This window comes from Acinonyx jubatus, chromosome A2 (genome assembly GCF_027475565.1).
Source record: "Acinonyx jubatus isolate Ajub_Pintada_27869175 chromosome A2, VMU_Ajub_asm_v1.0, whole genome shotgun sequence".
Taxonomy (NCBI): Eukaryota; Metazoa; Chordata; class Mammalia; order Carnivora; family Felidae; genus Acinonyx; species Acinonyx jubatus.
In genome coordinates, this window is record NC_069383.1 from 141287239 (window position 1) to 141306234 (window position 18996).

Below are 18996 nucleotides of genomic sequence, written 5' to 3' on the forward strand. Positions count from 1 at the left end.
TTTTTTTATTTCCTTGTTATTAAATTCAAACAGCACTTTTTTTCATGGTTAACTCCTTTTTACTGCTTCAATATTGGTAAAAAGTGTTGAGTGTTACCAGGTATTAAAGGAAAGAACTGTTGCCATAGGTGATCTGTATTCAGAGAGGTATTTTGTAATGTCATATAGTCAATAATTAGGTTAGGTGGACCTAACAGGTTTTCTTTATTTTAGGGTAAAATAAAAAGTTTGGAATCTATATTAAATAAAAGTGCTTTGGACCCAACGCCGAAGCATGAATGTCACGTGTCAAAGAATGCCAATAGAGTTACATCACTTTTGGCTTACAGAGCCTATGAGCTTACCCAGGTAAGTGCCTGGATTCATTTCAGTGTTAATGACTTCATATCTGTTTTGTCATCAAATCCTTTAAAATGTCTCCTTTTCTGTACCTTCTGCCACCACACCAGTCTAACCTCTGGTGTCCATATAACACTACCAGACTCCAGTGTTTCTCACTACTGTTTGTTCAGTGTTTTCAAGACCATTCAGAAACCTAAGTCTTGTGGCTCCCCAGACTTAAAGTAATACATTCCTTAGTCTAGTTCTTCCTTCCAAGCTGATGTTTTGTATGATTGCTGCCCTCAGTAAACCTCATTTTATTTGAAGCCTAGGCTTCTCTTGGCCTAGATCCTGGCCTAGAAAGATATCCTGTCTAATAAAATACTACTCATTCTTCAAGGTAAAGTTGAAGCCCCTTAAATTACCTTAAATGATGTAATTTTGCACTGTTGATTTGATATTTTTTATTTTAACATTTTTCTAAGACTACAAACTTAGAGTTTTCTAAGATGCAAGTTTTATTCAGATATAATTGATAATACAGTAAACTACAGGTACTTAAAAGTATAATATTTACCAAATTTTAGTCATTTTGTTTTGGAAGTGCACACGCGCAGGCAGGGTCAAGGGAGAGAACCTTTTTTTGTTTGTTTGTTTCATTGTACTAGTTTTTTATTGCTGCATAACAAATTACTACAAATTTAGTGGCTTAAAACAACACAAATTTATTGTTGTACAGTTTTGATGGGTCAGGAGTCTGGGGACAAGTTAGCAAGGTCCTTTCCTCATGTTTCACCAGGTGAATCATGGTGTTGGCCATTGCTGCCATATTCTCTGAGGTTCAGGATTCTCCAGAGAGAGAATCTCAAGCAGGCTTCACACCCAGCTCCTTAAAAAAAAAAAAAAAAAATTGTGAGTGTGAGTGAAGCTTTTGTGGTTTTTTTTTTGTTTTTTTTTTGTGGTTTGTTGTTGTTGTTTTAAGTAATCTTAATCTCTACACCCAACATGGGGCTTGAACTCATAAACTCCAGATCTAGAGTTACACAGTGTACTGACTGAGCCAACCAGATATCCTTGAAACTTTTTTTTAATTGAAGTGTATAGTTGACTTTTTGAAGACTCTGAATGGGCAAGACATATTGTTGGGGGCTCTCAGCAAAAATTATGTTCACCAAAGATGTCTGGGCTGACTTGTTTGTTTGCCTTCTGAACAGTAGTTGGAGAAGGTAGCAATAGGCTTTTCTTTTTCTTTTTTTTGTATAGTTGTTTTTGGGAGAGAGAGCGTGCACATGAGCAAATGTGGGGGAGGGACAAAGAGGAGAGAGAATTCTAAGCAGGCTCTGTGCCATCAGTGCAGAACTGGATGTGGGGCTCAAACTCAGGAACCTTGTAAGCTGAAGTCAAGAGATGCTTAACCACTGAGCCACCCAGTACCCCCTCCCCACCCCTCCCCCCGCCCTTTTCTTAAAGCAGTAGATTTTTCTAGCAGAACTTGTAAACTGGCTTGATGTTTCCAAAAAATTTCCAGGCATTTTTAGAGCAGCAACAATATTGAAAATCAGTAGTTTCCCAAGGGAATAAACTTTGAAGGACAATGCTTTCTTTATAAAACAGGGCATTCTTTTTAATGAAAATCACTAGTCTGGGTTGGTGCCTGGGTGGCTCAGTTGGTTAGGTGTCCCACTTCGGCTTGGGTCATGATCTTCCAGTTTGTGGGTTTGAGCCCCATGTCAGGCTCTGTGCTGACAGCTCAGAACCTGGAGCCTGCTTCGGATTCAGTGTCTCCCTCTCTCTCTGACCCTCCCCTGCTCACTCTTCTCTCTCTCTCTCAAAAAAAAAAATAAAAAATAAAAAATAAAAAAAAATCACTAGTCTGTGAGTCACAAAACCCTAATGAATGTTGTGAATAGGTGAAGGGGAGAAACAGATGGGTAGTAAGACAATTAGCTACATTTGTCACCTATGTTCATAATCTCTTCTACCTCCTTTTTTCTGCTTAGTCTGTGGTTAGAGCCAAGAATATATTTTTCTTTTGAAATAATGAACAGAATACTAGATTTGGTTGAGATTGTGTCCTTAGCATTTTACTTTTCGGATCGAATTGACTTTTCTGGGCTGGCTTGGAGCTTATAAATGTCCATTTGTAACATTTTTATGAGGAAATTTGTTGCACATACCGAGCCCTCAGCTCTTTAGTAATAACTTTTTCAAGTACTATTAGTGCTCTGGCATGATTGATTGATTGATTGATAGGTAGGTAGGTAGATAGATAGATAGAAGCAGAATATTTTATACCATAAAATTAATATAAAGTGCAAATTATTTTAAATAAATTAACAAGCAGTGCTTAAAGATACTTCCTGTTAGAGATATTTAAATGGTGTTATGTTTCTCTAAAGTCAGGCAACTAAAGATTCTACTCTGTACCTTTTTGTCTTTTTATAGAAGTTAATTTTGCATTTTCTTATTTTTAGTATTATTTTTATGAGTATATCTTTGATGAACTCAGGCGAAGACCAAGACATGTGTGTCCATATGCTGTTGTATCTTTTACTTACAAAGATGATATACAAACTCCGAAGTTTGTACCTTCATCAAGGTAAGACTCATGAGTTTTAGACATCATTCAGAATACTAATTTACATATCCTGCATGGCCTAGAACACTGTTTTCTTCCCATTTTTTTTCTTGCCTTGCAACTAATTAGATGCACAGTGTTTATGATGACTTGTAAAAGTAGAGTGTGAAAAATGTACTTTATATGCAACTAAAATTTACTTAAACCTCACCAGTTAACCCTTTTTTTCTTGATATTGAAGGTTTGCATAGTTGAGTAAAATGCAGCTTTTATTTATTTATTAAAAAAAATTTTTTTTTTTATGTTTATTCATTTTTGAGAGAGAGAGGGAGACACAGAATCCGAAGCGGCTCCAGGCTCTGAGCTATCCGCCCAGAGCCCTATGCAGGGCTTAAACCCAGGAGCCGTGAGATCATGACTGAGCTGAAGTCAGACACTTAACCAACTGAGCCACCCAGGTGCCCCTAAAATGCAGCTTTTAAAAAAAAGTGAAATTTTGTGTGTTAGCTCTCCTACAAATGAGGAGCTTCTACAAAAGATCCCCGATCCTACCTCAAACAAATTAAATCAAATGTGTATTAAGGAGCCTAGGCATTGGTAATTTTTTTTCAGTGTTTGTTTATTTTGAGAGACAGGAGGAGCAGAGAGAGAATCCCAAGCAGGCTGTGCTGTCAGTGTAGAGCTCAATCTCACAAACGGTGAGATCATGACATAAGCCGAAATCAACGAACTTAGCCCTCCCTAGGCATTGGTAATTTTAAAAGCTTCCAGGTGATTCTGATTTTCAGTGAGTTGAGTACCACTGATGATTTCTTATAAGCTTTAATACAAAGAGACCAAATGCAAAGTAGTCTCCCTTATTGTTTCGCCCATGTGGTGATTCCAGAAAAAATGTTGGTAAAATTGAATAAGTAAATGTATAGGGATGTAGGTGAAATGGTCAAATGTCTGTTTAAAGTTATGTATGAGCCTTATTAATTTAGAAATACTGTTTTTAAAAAGCCATATATCATGAAACACATTTTTGAGGTCAACCTTTTCGTTGGTTTTCCAGATCAAATCATCTTGTCTTTCTTTAAGTTGTTTGAGATCCAGCACACTTATTTCATGTCACCAAATAGCCCTGGTAACCATCCATCCATAGCCATAAGTAGCAGTTCATATGTTATCCAGACACTTGTGATTTTCATTTTTCTTGTGGCTCTGTGTTTATGATTTCCATGATAAATTTGCAATAGGGCCTTTCGATAGTAATCTTTAAAAGACATCCACCACTTAGTAATTATGAGGTCATACCTCCAGGAATTGTAACTGTGTTAATTTTTTTTTTTTTTTTTTTGCCTCTTTGATTCTATCTTTTGGTCTCCATATCATTTAAAAATGAGCATTGTTTGAACACCTTTGCTATACCTCAAATGCTGCTATGAATCATTCTGCCTCAGGGCCTCTGCATTTACTGTTCTCTTTTCCCAATTAGCTACATTGTTTACACTAAAAACTTTTATCAGATCTCTCCTTAAAGGTGACTTTATCAGTGAGGCCTTTCATGATTTTTGTTTTTAACCCCATAACCTTATTGCTTTCTCTTTTTCTGGTTTCACTTAAAACCATCATCTGGTAAACTATATACTACTTTTGGTTGTTGCCTGGAATCTTCATGAGGTTGTAAACTCTATGAAGGCAGGGGCTTTGTTCATCCTGGTAATCCTGTTATCTAGAACTGTGCCTGGTAAATAATAGGAACTTGGTAAATATTTATTGAATGATAAATAAATACATTTAAGTGTATTTTGAGGCTATTTTTTCAAATCTTATCACCAAAACAAAGTAATTCACAGAGACTTTAATGGACTCTGTTTTCTCCTGATGACTATTTTTGGGGAAAATAGCTCCCATAAATTTGGACAGATATGATAATTTGAGCCAAGTAAGTAATTGTTTTCTTCATATAGACTTGGATGTATTAAGTGTTGTAATAAGTAGTTCATATGTATTTCCCACTTGGATAAAAAGGATTTAATTTTTCTTGTATCTTATGCCATTAGAAACAGTGCTTATGTCAAGATCCTGAATATTAACTTTCTTGTTACCAATCAGTAATGTTTTCTTTTCTTTTTAAAACTTGTAGATCTAACAGTTTCAATGCAGATAGAAACACTGGTAAGATTCTTTTATTATTTTCCTTTAGTTTTATAAATTGGAAGAATACATAAAGTAAAAAAATTAGTGTTTTGCTTTATTTTTATAATGGACAAAAATCTGCAAAGTATGATAAAGGGGGTGAGGCCATGTTATGATATAGCATCAACATTTGGTTGTCCAAGCATAAGGTCTTCTTTAGAAGCTGCTGAAACTATGAGTAAACCAAAGGATTTTAGCACTTTGATAAAAGTAAACAAACAAGCTTTACAACTTAGATAATTAAAATACATTTATCAGAAGTTTAGGATTTAGAAGACACAGAAAAGATTTAAAAGCAAAACTGACATTTTCTGTCATCAAGTTTCTCCACAATGAAAAGAAAGTGAGTAGAGAGGGTAGGAGATGCTGTGGGGATTTGTGATTTGTGTAGTTAACTGGATTTAATATAGTAAGATAGTCTCCTTTGGGTGAAATAAGAAGGCAGTAAATGCTTGGTCTTTGCTCTTCAACTGTCTGATATGAGGACGTTTAGACAAATTTGTTAATTTTTTGCAGCTGGAATAATCCTGTAGGGGAAAAGATACCTGAAACAAAAATCCTATTATTTGAACTCTCTCCTAAATAGCAATGTCATGGGTGTTTTTTGTGTGATTTTTGTTTTTTGTTGTCATAGATGTTTTTCCCTTATTTGTAGTAAACATGTATTTGCTTCTGGGCTGCTAGAGGCTGAATTATCATTCTTTTTATTTAGACAAATTTAACTACACCTTGTGGAAAGGACAGCTTTTAAATAAAGGAAAGCTTTTGTGTTATATTTCTCTGAGGTCAACCACTCGTGCTTTTTTGCCTATCAAGCTGTAAGTATGTTATAAGAAATAGCAATTAGCGGTTGCTCAATATAGTTTCTTCTTTTGCTTTTTATTCTTATATTTAAATTTTGCTTTGGTCCACAAGAACTTCAATATAAATGTCAATTTGTTTTAAAAGATTGATAACTTGGGAAACACAGTTGGCAAAATGGGCCCTCTGCTTTTCTATCTTGGTTTGAGAATGGGCTAAATAGTCATATACATTTATAGCATAAAAGTTTCTGAATGATTTTAAATTTTAAAAGTAATTTTTCAAAGTTTTATCCTAATTAGATATATTTGTCATTTAGCAATTTGAACATGGTAGACCTAAAAGTTATCAGTTCTTTGTTGGAAACCTCTTTGATGTGGTGAGGTAAGTTAAAATTTATAGACTGTTTTCAGTCCTGTGCAGCATATATTAGAATAGAATGGTCTAAAATGATCTTTTGCTACCACCCAAACATTATGGGCCTTCATTAAATGTTTGATGATTACGTTCAGGATTCATACTCAAATTGTCTTAATAAAAGGACAGCCTTTAATCCTTTGTGGTTAGGAAAATTGGTGTATAAGATTAGCTTCTGGCTTAAAAATGGAAGGTTGGTGATATTACCAGTCTTCCTATCTACTTCTCTATATATCTGGGCTTCCCATTTCCAATCCTCTTTAGAATCAAGTCTAATATTAATAGTATGTTGTGGGTGGAAAGGAGATAACATTGCTAGAGTTAAAAATATAGGTGAGGCAAACACACTTTTTCAATTTTCTTTCAGTCCCGAAAAGTTAGATGTTGAAACAGTTATGAGTATTGATCATCTGAAACAGAAAATCCCTCCGGCGCTGTTTTATAAGGAAACATACTTAGGTCCAAGTGAAGGTAAGTAATTTAATTTTATTAAAATATATAAGAAGCAGATTTGATTTGAATATTTACCTTGTATTTTTTCTTATGTCAGTTTTGAAGAATGGAATGTATTGCAGCCTTTATGAAGTTGTAGAAAAGACAAGAATTGGAAGTAACATGGAGAGTTTACTACAAAAACTAGAGAAAGAAAAACTTGTGAGTGAAAGGTTTTAAAATGTTCCTCATTCTCCCTTAGAAATAAGTGTTTGAATAAGTGATCATATTAATATTTCAATTTATTTCATTTTTGCCTCAGAGTACCATAGGGTCTCTGTCTTTGTTGATATTATTTAGTGAACCATTTTACTATGGCCTTTAGTAGTCGTCGTCGTTGTTTTTTTTTTTTTTAAAGCCATGACACTAGACCTTCTGCAAGTCTTCTCCATGAAGTATCTTTATTGTATTTTGTGATTGTGACAACAAATATTTATTGAATATTTTCTTATGCAGGGTGTATAATTCCAAAAGAATGAGATAAGGACTTTTCTGGATCATATACAGAGTGATAAATGGAGTTACTCAATATGGTTTGTTCTAGTAGGACTGTGCCATATTTGAAGAACCATCAGAACAATTGCTTAGTGAGGATTGAAAGAGAAAGGAACACTAGAGTAGTTGGGGGAAAGTGGTAGGACTTGAGACTAGAAAAGTTGTGGGGGTGGGGCCTGTGTCCTGCAGTGTTGTGTAGGCAGTGTTCAAATGTTTGGAATTTTGGGTGATCCTAAGAGCAGTTGGTTTTAAAGGGAGCACAGGATGTGTTTTTGATTGTGTATACAACATGATCAGATCCGTGTTTGGGAAATTTATTTGGTTACTCTGTAGAGAATAAAGAGGCGAGATGAGGCAGGAAAGTAGCATTACATTAGAGGGTGGTAGTGGGTTAGAGGAGAGAGGTAAGAACGATGATATAAGAAGAGACTGATTTAAGAGCTGTTTACTGGGGCGCCTGGGTGGCGCAGTCGGTTAAGCGTCCGACTTCAGCCAGGTCACGATCTCGCAGTCCGGGAGTTCGAGCCCCGCGTCAGGCTCTGGGCTGATGGCTCAGAGCCTGGAGCCTGTTTCCGATTCTGTGTCTCCCTCTCTCTCTGCCCCTCCCCCGTTCATGCTCTGTCTCTCTCTGTCCCAAAAAAAATAAACGTTGAAAAAAAAAAATAAAAAAAAAAAAAAGCTGTTTACTAGGTAGTATCCAATAATAGATACTGATTTTATTGAGTTTAGATTGAGGGTTTAGGTCAGGCATTAGTTGTGATGGGTTTAGGAAAGAACAAGATGAATACATGCTATTATGTGTAGTTCTGCTGAAGGAGAGGAGTTGGTTACAGAGAGGGGTTATTCCAAGGTTTCGGTTAACCTGAGATAGATGAGCTCACTTTTAAATGTTGATGAGACATTTCAATAGGGGAAGAAGTTTTTTGCACAGGTATGCCATGTGATAAAAGCTTTTCAGCAGTTAACTTCTTTCTACTCATTTTATTGAGCCTCAATTTCCAGGTAGTCAAATGGAGGTTACTATCAGTGATTTTCAGAACTGACAACTGCATTTTTAATGGTTATGTAGAATTTTGTTGTATGCATATTTATTTTCTTAACCCATCCATTGTTTAGAGTGGCAGAGTCAAATTGTGTACAAAATTTATAGGCAGAGTTTATATACTTATGAATTGGTGGACATCTAACAATAATTTTTTGACTAACCAGCTGGAAATCTTTGGACTGGGCACCTTATAACACATACATATGGACAGATGCACATTCACCACATATGAATATACTCTTATATTTACATTTCTTGTTTTCTTCTGAAAGCTTGCCTAATACAACTATTCCTCACATCAAAATCTGTTTAATTCCTGAGTTCAGAAAGTGAAAGTTCAGATTGTAGGTTTGGGTATGGTGAGATACTGGGTTATCCAAATCTGTTCAGTTCTTGCATTTCAGAGAATGAGTATTGAGAATCTTGACAATGAGGAGTTTATCAGAAAATTACAGTATCTTCCATTCTAATAGTGAGACTCGGGATAGGAAGATACTGGTATCTTATTCTTCACCTGAGCAAGTACTATATTAGATTCTTAGAGGACTGGGTTTTCTCAGGGTTAAGAAATAGAGTAAGATCCTATGTCTTAGAGGGCATGAGCATTCTGCAGGGGTATAGTACCTGAGTCTAACGGAGTTGAGATATTTTTGTATAGCTATCCCTTTTCCTGCAACCTCATTGGGAATTATTCTAACTATTGCTACTTTCTTCATAGTTCTAATGAAGATGGGAGATGCATTGGGGACTGTTGAATTCTCAATAGTTTTATCTTGAATATGCACACTAAATGTTCTGAATCAGAGATAGATTTAGTGAATACCTCACGGTAGTAAATATATTGGCCTTCCTTTGCCCCCTAGTCCTTAGCCTTAGGGCATCCCGAGGAGACAGGTCTGTTCTGTGCAGGTGGCTGGATATTCCACAGGCAAGGGATGAGGAAAAATTACTTTTCTTTGCTTATTAAGGGAAGAAGACCACTGTCTCCCTCCCCTTCTGGGAAGTTCTTGAAAATGTGATGAATATTAACTCCAATACTGTGGTAAATAAATAAAATCTCTTCAGGATACATTCAGCCCTCTGGAACTTAAAACATAGGAACTAATCTGTGCTGTAACCTCTTGTTCCTCTTGTGTACCCACGTGGCACTCTTGGGGAGATAAGAGAAATTTAATTATCTTTTTGGATCAGAGCAGTTACTTAGATAATTGGCTATAAAGTATGTGAGGAGTAAAATATTTCTGGGGGAAGTGAATGCAAACATTTCCCTATCTGTATATTTACTTTTTTGTGCATCAGAAGGCTAGTTTTGGAGGACCACAGAGAAATTAGGGAAATTTTATTTCCTCACAAGGAGATTTGTAATATAAGTAAAATTATATTGAGCTTTCTTTTGGTTGGTGATAAGTTAGTAATTCTTAAAACTAACTTAATATAAAGGAAAATGATATATGTCACTAAATTTGAACGTTATTTCTGATGTGAACACTCTTCTGTATATCTCCCAGTGTGACATGTACAAAAATTTTTTCTCTTGGGTATATATCTAGTATATTAGATTTATTATCGATAAGTAGAATCATTGAATCTAATTCTACATGACTAGCTTTACAAGATAATGTCAAATTGTTTTAAATATCTGTACCAATTAAAAAAAATATTTGTACCAATTTATATCCCTTACTACCAGCAAGTTCTCGTAAATTCACGATTACTAGTATAGTCAGACTGTGGCATAATCTTGCCAGTATGGTAGGTATAAAATATATTGTACTGTGATTTTAGCCTGTATTTTCCTGAAATATGATGAGTTGATCATCCATTTATGAATGTATTTCTTTCCATATTCAGTTGCCTATTGTTTGAGTGCTTTGTGTTTTTATTTTATTTTATTTTTTTTTTACTATTTTATTTCTTAAAATTTTTTAAATGTTTATTTTTGAGAGAGAGAGAGAGAGAGGGAGAGCGCGAGCGAGCAAGCAGGGGAGGGGCAGAGAGAGAGAGAGACACAGAATCCAAAGCTGGCTCCAGGCTCTGAGCTGTCAGCACAGAACCTGATGTGGGGCTCCAACCCACAACCCTTGAGATCATGACCTGAGCCAAAGTCAGATGCTTAACTGACTGAGCCACCCAGGTGCCCCTGCCTTGTGTTTTCTTACTTATTAAAGGAATTTTTAATACATTTTTGGGTCCTAATACTGAGCTATGTGTGCTAGAATTTTTTTTTCATAATCTATGCTTGCCTTTTCACTTTATTCCTGGTGTTTTTTGAAGAACAGATGTTCCTAACTTCAGTGTGTTTAAATTTATCTGCCTGAATGTTAAGCACTGTTTGTGACTTTAAGAAATCTTTCCTTACCCCCTAGATCTTACAGGTATTGCCCCTGTGTTTTCTTCTGAATATGTTATGATTTTGCCTTTGGCACCTAGGTCTTTAAATAAATAAATAGGTTTTTGCTTGTTTTGTTTTTGTGTGATATAATATAGGAATCCAATATTCATTTTTTTCCCCAATATGAATACCAAATTGTTCCTGAAACATTTCTCCACCGAGAAGCCTTGATATGAGGTAGAGTCAACTGCCTCTTTTGGGAACTGTTTTGCTATTTGAGATGGAACTTTTTTTCAAATATTTAAATATCAGCTTTGCTTTTTTCTTTCTTTAATTTTTTTTTTTTTCATTTTAGAGAGAATCCTAAGCAGGCTCTGGGCTGATGTGGGATCCCATGACTCTGGGATCATGACATGAGCTGAAATCAGGAGTCTGTTGCTCAACTGAGTGAGCTCCTTAGGCTCCCCTCAGCTTTGCTTTATGCAAAAAATGTTAGAATCAGATTTTAAGGTGCTCCCCCCCCAAAAAAAGCCCTATTGAGATTTTTTTAATCTATAGATGAAATTTGAGAGAATTGATGTGTTTTATGTTACTGTCTTATCCATGAACAGGATTATCTCTTTACTCTTTTAGGGTATTCTTTTAGTAGAGCTTTATAGTTTTCTGGGTACATGTCTTGCTTATTTTTTGTTTGGTTTATCCCCAGCCATTTAATTGTTTTTGGTGTGATTGTAAACAGTATTTTCCATTTCAGTACATTTTCTGTTCGTTGTGTATATAAAAATGTAATTGATATTTATGTATTAATTATGTTAGATCAGAGTATGAAATTTGAATAATTTATTTTTTGTACATTGTTTGAGATTGCTATATAGATTTTATTATCTGGAAGCAACATTGGTTTTTTTTCCTTTCTAGTCTTCAAGCTTTGTATTTCTCTTTCTTGCATTAGTATTACTGTGTAATCTAGGATCTCCAGTACAATGTTGAATAAAAGTGGTAGTTGGAGGCATTCTCTGGTCTTTGATTTTATTTTATTTTTTTCCAACTTTTTTTTTTTTTTTTAATTTATTTTTGGGACAGAGAGAGACAGAGCATGAACGGGGGAGGGGCAGAGAGAGAGGGAGACACAGAATCGGAAACAGGCTCCAGGCTCTGAGCCATCAGCCCAGAGCCTGACGCGGGGCTCGAACTCCCGGACTGCGAGATCGTGACCTGGCTGAAGTCGGATGCTCAACCGACTGCGCCACCCAGGCACCCCTGGTCTTTGATTTTAAAAAGAACATGTCTAACATGAACCATTAGGTAGGAAGTTTGTAGTAGATTTTCATAGATACCTTTATCAGTTTAAAAATTTCCTTCATTATTTTAACCACTATGGGTTTTGAATTTTTTTTAATGCTTTTTTCATTTTTTGTTGTTTTTGTTTTTGGCTTTTATCAAGTTGGTAACAAGGTGTATTAGGGTTCTCCAGAGGAACAGAACTAATAGGATGTACATATATAGAAAGAGATTTATTATAAAGAATTGGCTCACACAATTATGGAGCCCATAAAATTCCAAAATTTGCAGTCACCAAGCTGGAGAATCAGGAGAGCTTATGTGTTAAAGTCATCCAAAAATATTCTCAGAAACAGCCAGAATAGAGTTTGACCAAATATCTGGACACCCTGTGGCCCAGTCATGTTGACACACAAAATTAACTATCACATGTAATATTTATTCTGTAGACTTAGAAGATGAATTACATTTATCTTTTGCCAGTATTAAACTATGTTTGTATTGCTAGTTAAGAACACCAACTTCACTTTTTTTTTTTTTTTGTAATGTATGGTTTGATCTGTGAATGTTTTGTTGAAAAATTTTGTATCTGTGATAAGTTAGATTGACCTGCAATCTTGTTCTTGTCTAGTTTTTGTATCAAAGTTATACTAGGGGGCACCTGGATGGTTCAGTCAGTTAAATGTCCAACTTTTGATCTTGGCTCAGGTCATGATCTCATGGTGAGATTGAGCCCTGCATCAAGGTCTACACTGACAGCACAGAGCCTGCTTGGAATTCTCTCTCCCTCTCTCTTTGCCCCTTCCCTGCTAGTGCACACACACACTTTCTCTCAAAATAAATAAATAAAAACTTAAAAGTTACACTAGCTTCTCAGAATTGAGTTGAATAGTTTTCCTCATTTTGTAAGAGATGTTTGTACATATGATTAGAATAATCTGTTCTTTGGATGTTGGCTAGCACTTAATTACAAAACTGTCTTCGTTTTTCTGGGTGATTTTAAAGTACTGATTCAATTTAATAGTTAAACTTCTCAGGTTTTCTATTCTTATGTCAGTTTAGATATATTATGGTTTTGTTTGGTTTTTAGGAATTTGTCCATTTTTTCTATGTTTTTGAGTTTATTGCAATATAGTCATTTAAATAGTCTATTAATAGCTGCTGTGAGCATTATTATGTGATAATATTTTCATTATGCCTTCCCTTATTATTAGTCACTTTCACCAGGGGTTTGTGTGTTTTATTAATCTTAACCAAATTATGGTTTTAACCTTCTGTTATATCTTTGTTTTACTCTTTTCCTAATTTTAGCTGTTCTATTAATTTCAACTTTTGGGAGGTTCATTTTATTTCTGCTTTCTTAAGTTGGAAAAATGGTCAATGCAAGTACTCTTTTAGTTGCATTCCACAACTTTTAATATGTAGGATTTTCATTATCATTCAGTTCTAAGTACTTTTTAGTTTCCATTATGATTTTCTATTTTGATATGTGATGTAGAGGATTGTTTTTAAATTTCCAAATATATAAGAATACTTTTGTCTTTTTTTTCCCCATTTAATTGTTATAATCAAAACAGGTGGTGATTATTTGAAATGTATTGATACTTAATCTAAAGCCAACTTTGTGGTCAATTTTTGAACATGCCCTGTAGATGCTCTGTAGACTTGCCCAAAAAAGTGTATTCTTTGTTAGATTCTGGGTACACAGTCCTGGGTTGACAGCTATTTCCTCTTAGTGCTTTGACTATGTTACAATATCTTCTGGCTTCTATTTTTGTTGAGAGGTCAGTTCTTAGTCTAATTATCATTCCTTTGTAGGTTGTCATCTTTTTTCTGGTTGCTTTTTTTAATCTTTGTCTTTGGTGTTTTTCAACTCTATATCTAGGTATAGATTTCTTATTTATCCACCTTGGTATAATTTGATATCTGGATTTATAGATGCATTTCTATAATACAGTTAGTCATTATCTTTCTGATTATACTTCTCCTTCATTCTTTGTAGACTGTTTTTCTAGGAACCTAGAGCATCCTATATCAGGTCTTTTCATTATGTTCTTGATGTCTGTGAACTTCTCTTGTGTTTTACATCTACTTGTTTCTCTGCTTCATTCTGAGTGATTTCATCATAGTTACCCTCTAGTTTACAAATTCTGTCTTTAGCTGTGTCTGGTTTGTTATTTAATCCATTCGTTGAGTTTCCAATTTCACATAATATTTTTGATTTCTTAAAAGTTGTATTTGCTTATTTTTAAGACCTGCCTGGTCTTTTTTTTTCTTTTTAAATAGATTCTTGTTAATATTTTTTAGAAATACTTATTGAGGACATGGAGGTTCTATTCTGATATTCAGGAGGTATATTGAAATAAGCTTCATTTTAGCCATTTCTATTTTTATTATTATTTTTTAGAGAGAATGCGAGTGAGGGAGAGGGACAGAGAGAATCTTAAGCAGGCTTCATACTCAGCGTGGAGCCCAACATGGGGCTCGATCCCACGGCCCTGGGATCATGACCTGAGCCAAAATCAAGAGTTGGATGCTCAACTGACTGATGTTTATTTATTTTGAGAGAGAGAGTATGAGCAGGAGAGAGGCAGAGAGGGAGAGAGAGAATCTTAAACAGGCTCCATGCTCAGCACAGAGCCCAACACGGGGCTCAATCCCACAACCACAAGATGACAATTTGAGCCTATATCAAGAACCAGATGCTCAACCAACTGAGTCACCCAGGTGCCCCATGCCTAGCCATTTTTAAGTGTACACCTTTTCAGTGATGTTTAGTAGATTCACAGTGTTGTATAGCCATCATCACTATCTAATTTCAGAACATTTTTATCACCCTAGAAAGAAAAGAAACCTCATACCTGGTAACCATACATTCTGTATTTGTTCCTCCTCCAATCCCACTGTGAATCTACTTCTGTCCTTATGGATTTATCTATTCCAGACATTTTATATAAATGGAATCATGCAGTATGTGGCCTTTAGTGCATTGCTTCTTTCACTCAGCATAATTAAAAAAAATTTTTTTTAATGTTTATTTATTTTTGAGAGAGTTGAGCAGGGGAGGGGGAGAGAGAGGAAGACACAGAATCCGAAGCAGGCTCCAGGCTCTGAGCTATCAGCACAGAGCCCGATGTAGGGCTTAAACCCATGCGCAACGAGATCATGACCCGAGCTGAAGTCGGGGATGCTTAACCAACTGAGACACCCAAGCACCCCTCACTCAACATAATGTTTTTAAGGTTCATCCATGTTGTAGCATGTCAGTACTTCATTCCTTTTTATGGCTGAACAGTATTTCATTGTATGGATAATACCACATTTTGTCAATTGTTTCTATTCTTTGTTATGAATAAGCTGCTATGAACATCTGTGTATCAATTTTTATGTGAATATGTTTTCAGTTCTACCAGTTATTTCTTTAAGCATCTCATACCTGTTTTATATATTACATCTGTTATTCCAGTTTGAAGCCCTTGGGCATTTGAATCTCGTGTTTCTGCTAAATCTCACTTAGGGTAGCTTATTTCCTCCTAGGTTGTGAGCTTGATGTTTTATATTATTAACACACTTTTGTTTGTTTGTTTGTGTGTTTGTGTGTTTTTAAAGATTTTCTTTTTAGGTAATCTCCACATCCAACATAGGGCTCGAACTCACAACTCTGAGATCAAGAGTCATATGCTCCACCGACTGAGACATCCAGACGCCCCAACACATTTTTGTTTTTGTACCATGTTACCTGTAATATTTATATGGAAAGTCAAAATAGTAGAATTGAGTAATAAAAATTAATGACTGGGTTAATATTGTTTTCTGAGGGGAAGAAAACAATAAGGTGTAATCGAGGTAGTAGGAGAACCTAGTTAACAGGTGTTTGCTTTCCTATAGCATTTAAAGTATTTCTTGGAGCTAAAGGGCAAAAATACTACTGTTAGGGCCTCTGTCTGCCTGAGTGGTGTTGCTGGGTATAGAGTCCCTGTGCTCCATGAGACTCTGGGGACATTGAGGCCCCTTAAAAGACAAGGAGGGTCTTTATGCCACACAGCCAGTGGAATTTTTAAAAACCTGGTACTTGGAGTGGGGTGAGACATTAAAAAGAATCTTTCTCCTTAGTTACCACAAAACATGAAAATCTTACTCATGCTTCCCAGCTTCCTGTTCTGACAAACCCGGAGTTGGGTAAAATGTTAACAGAAATATATAGGATGTATAAAACATTTTTGGACAAAAGTGGTTGAATCTGAAACAAAAATGTTGCAGGTACATTTTCCACCTTACTTTTGGCTATTCAAACGGTGTTTTTATTTTTTATTTTATTTAAAAAACTTTTTTTTTTTAAGTTTATTTATTTATTTTGAGAGAGACTCAGACAGTGCAAGTGGGGGAGTGACAGAGAAAGAGAAGGAGAGAGAAAATCCCAAGCAGGCTCTGTGCTGTCAGGCAGGGCTCCAACTTATGAAACTGTGAGATCATGACCTGAGTTGAAACCAAGAGTCGGTCACTTAAATCGACTGAGCCACCCAAGCTCCCCTAAACCACTGTTTTATTAAATGTAAATTGATAGCAGTTACTTTTTGTCCTTTAAATTTGCGTTCTTACACAGACTTTGTTTACTGGAATAGTTACAAATTTACAATACAAATTTAGGTAGCACACATTTCCTTTCAGAGCCCGGAGTTCGTTTGTGTGCAACTGTCATGCTCAGTTCTTCCTTTACTTCCCCTTTCTTTAAAATGTATTGTGAACAATTACAATATCTCCTGAAGTTTCTTTGCATTACATTGTTTTCTTCCCCCTCCTGCACAGTGCTGTTGAGTTTTTGTTGTTTCTTGAACTCCCGTTCAAAAGGATATATTTTTGAGGGCATTCCTGGCTAACTTGGCATCCTTGTCTTTTTACAAATGAGCCAGTGATCTTTTCTTCTAGATTTGTGTGTTTGTCATAGTCTGTCATTACCCTTTTCCCAGTCATAAGTACTCTGATGCCTGCAAACTGTTCATCAATTATAATTCTGCCTTTGTTCATGATGTTGCCTCTATTGAAATGTTCTTCCCATAATCTCAGGCTCTTGGCAATATTCCCATCCTTCAACATCCAACTTAAGTATGCTCTTGGCATCTCTTCTAACCATAAATAAATTATAGTTTTTCTCTGTTGTTTTATAAATCTTTTTGAGAACTTTTCTATCTTGACTAATTATTGACATTTCTTGTGTTACTCTCTCCATCCAATTATAAATTACTCTCAAGGCTCTTGTGTTGCTTATCTTTGAAGTTACTTCTGGCAAGGGAAATTGCCTTAGATGTGAAATGTGTTCTTTATGTGAAAACATTAGATTATAGCAACACATTTCATTTGAGATTAGCCTGTACTCACAGAAAGGCAATGTTTGTGCTGTAGTTGTTTTATACCCCCAACATCCAACACACTGCCTTGGCAACTAATAATAGGTCTTTTGAATTGCTGAGGAAGATATTTGAAGTCTTTAGTTTGGTCCTTGCATTTTAACTTCAAGGAAAAATCAGCAAGTTGGTTTCACAGTTAATTAGAGGAATTCTTTCAGTAGTAATTTCTTGTTTTCATTCTGAGAACTAAGTAATTTTTATTCGATTAGAATTCTGTTAATCAGAGAGTAGAGCTTTTAATTTAGTAGAATTATTTTTCCTAAAGAAAGATGATCAATAACTTATTGTTTTCTTTATAATTAGTAGAAATTGCTATGTCTTTGCCTTATGAGTAATAATAAAACAGATGCAACTTGTTCCCTCTTCCAAAAATGCAGGTTCTTGTTAAACCTTTGGGAGACCGAGGATACCTATTTCTTCTCTCTCCTTGTCAAATGGTTTCTCCATATGGTAGGTGATCTCTTTAATTTTTACAGTTCTTTCTAAAATTTTTAGTTAAAACATATTGCTAATCAATTTGGCTTCTGGTTTTTGTTTTTTTTTTTTTTTTTTTTTAGAACATCAGACTGCCAAGTCTCGAGTCCTGCATGCTTTATTTCTGTTTCAAGAACCTAGAGGCATAGTTACTTGTAAGTTCTTTGAGTGTCTAAATCTAGTTACTTATAGATACTTACATTTTATTGAAATTTTCCAAATATTTTGTTTCTTACATTTTGGGAAATACTGGGAATATTAAGAGGTCTTAGCAAAATAAAACACATTATATATGACTTGGGTTTTTTTTTAACTATTAAAAATTATTTGGTTGTTATCAGTATTTTCACTAAATAAACATGGGCTGTAATTATTAAAATACTACAGCTTAGATTTTTGGGTTTTATATTAATTTTTATCTTAGTTCAATTTTGCATCCAGATTTTAGTAACAATAAAAGAATCGTGTGCTAGGTTAAATTTATGCCATTTAAAATTATAAAAGCTTTTCACACTGATTTTTTTTTTTTTTTAATTGAACTTAGTTAACAGACAGTATAGTCTTGGCTTCAGGATTAGTAGAACCCAGGGATTCATCTCTTAAATATGACACACAGTGCTCATCCCAAAAAGTGCCCTCCTTAATGCCCATCACCCCTTTAGCCCATTTCTCCACCAACCTCCCCTCCAGCAGCCCTCAGTTTGTTCTATTTTTCACACTGAGGTTAGAGAAAATTTGCTATTCACTGTTTCTAAGAACATACTTCAATGCTATATTAAGGTAAAAGTCCCACTAATGGGTTTCACTGTTAGATTAGGAATGTCATTTTCTTTTCTTTTCTTTTCTTTTCTTTTCTTTCTTTTTTTCTTTTCTTTTTTTTTTTAATGTTTATTTATTTTTGAGAGAGAGAGAGACAGCGCGAACAGGGGAGAGGCAGAGAGAGGAAGACACAGAATCTGAAGCAGGCTCCAGGTTCTAAGCTGTCAGCACAGAGCCTGATGCGGGGCTCAAAACCATGAACTGTAGATCATGACCTGAGCCAAAGTCAGACGTTCAACTGACTGAGCCATCCAGGCGCCCCAAGAATGACATTTTCAATCTGCTTATGGGGGTAGAACATTTATGTGTAGTTAAAGTTGTTACAGTATAGCAGGAAGGAGTGACATTGCTATCG

The 18996-nt window shown here is 35.3% G+C and overlaps 1 protein-coding gene and 1 long non-coding RNA gene across 9 annotated transcripts in view; one reads left to right on the plus strand and one right to left on the minus strand.

The window, feature by feature from the left end:
• The window catches only part of TASOR (transcription activation suppressor), a 50300-nt gene that overhangs the window by 11672 nt on the left and 19632 nt on the right, over nucleotides 1-18996 (plus strand). For all 8 annotated transcript variants that reach the window (XM_027039023.2, XM_027039026.2, XM_027039025.2 and 5 more), the window contains exons 6-13: nucleotides 214-348; nucleotides 2796-2920; nucleotides 5028-5059; nucleotides 5793-5898; nucleotides 6666-6769; nucleotides 6849-6952; nucleotides 17726-17798; nucleotides 17906-17977. In XM_027039023.2, coding sequence (XP_026894824.1) covers nucleotides 214-348; nucleotides 2796-2920; nucleotides 5028-5059; nucleotides 5793-5898; nucleotides 6666-6769; nucleotides 6849-6952; nucleotides 17726-17798; nucleotides 17906-17977 — 751 coding nt within the window. The remainder of the gene's footprint in view (nucleotides 1-213; nucleotides 349-2795; nucleotides 2921-5027; nucleotides 5060-5792; nucleotides 5899-6665; nucleotides 6770-6848; nucleotides 6953-17725; nucleotides 17799-17905; nucleotides 17978-18996) is intronic.
• On the minus strand, nucleotides 10284-18915 carry LOC128314892 (uncharacterized). The gene is made up of 2 exons (XR_008297114.1): nucleotides 11921-18915; nucleotides 10284-11676 (listed from the first exon to the last, which is right to left on the minus strand). It is a non-coding gene; the product is annotated as an uncharacterized LOC128314892 (long non-coding RNA).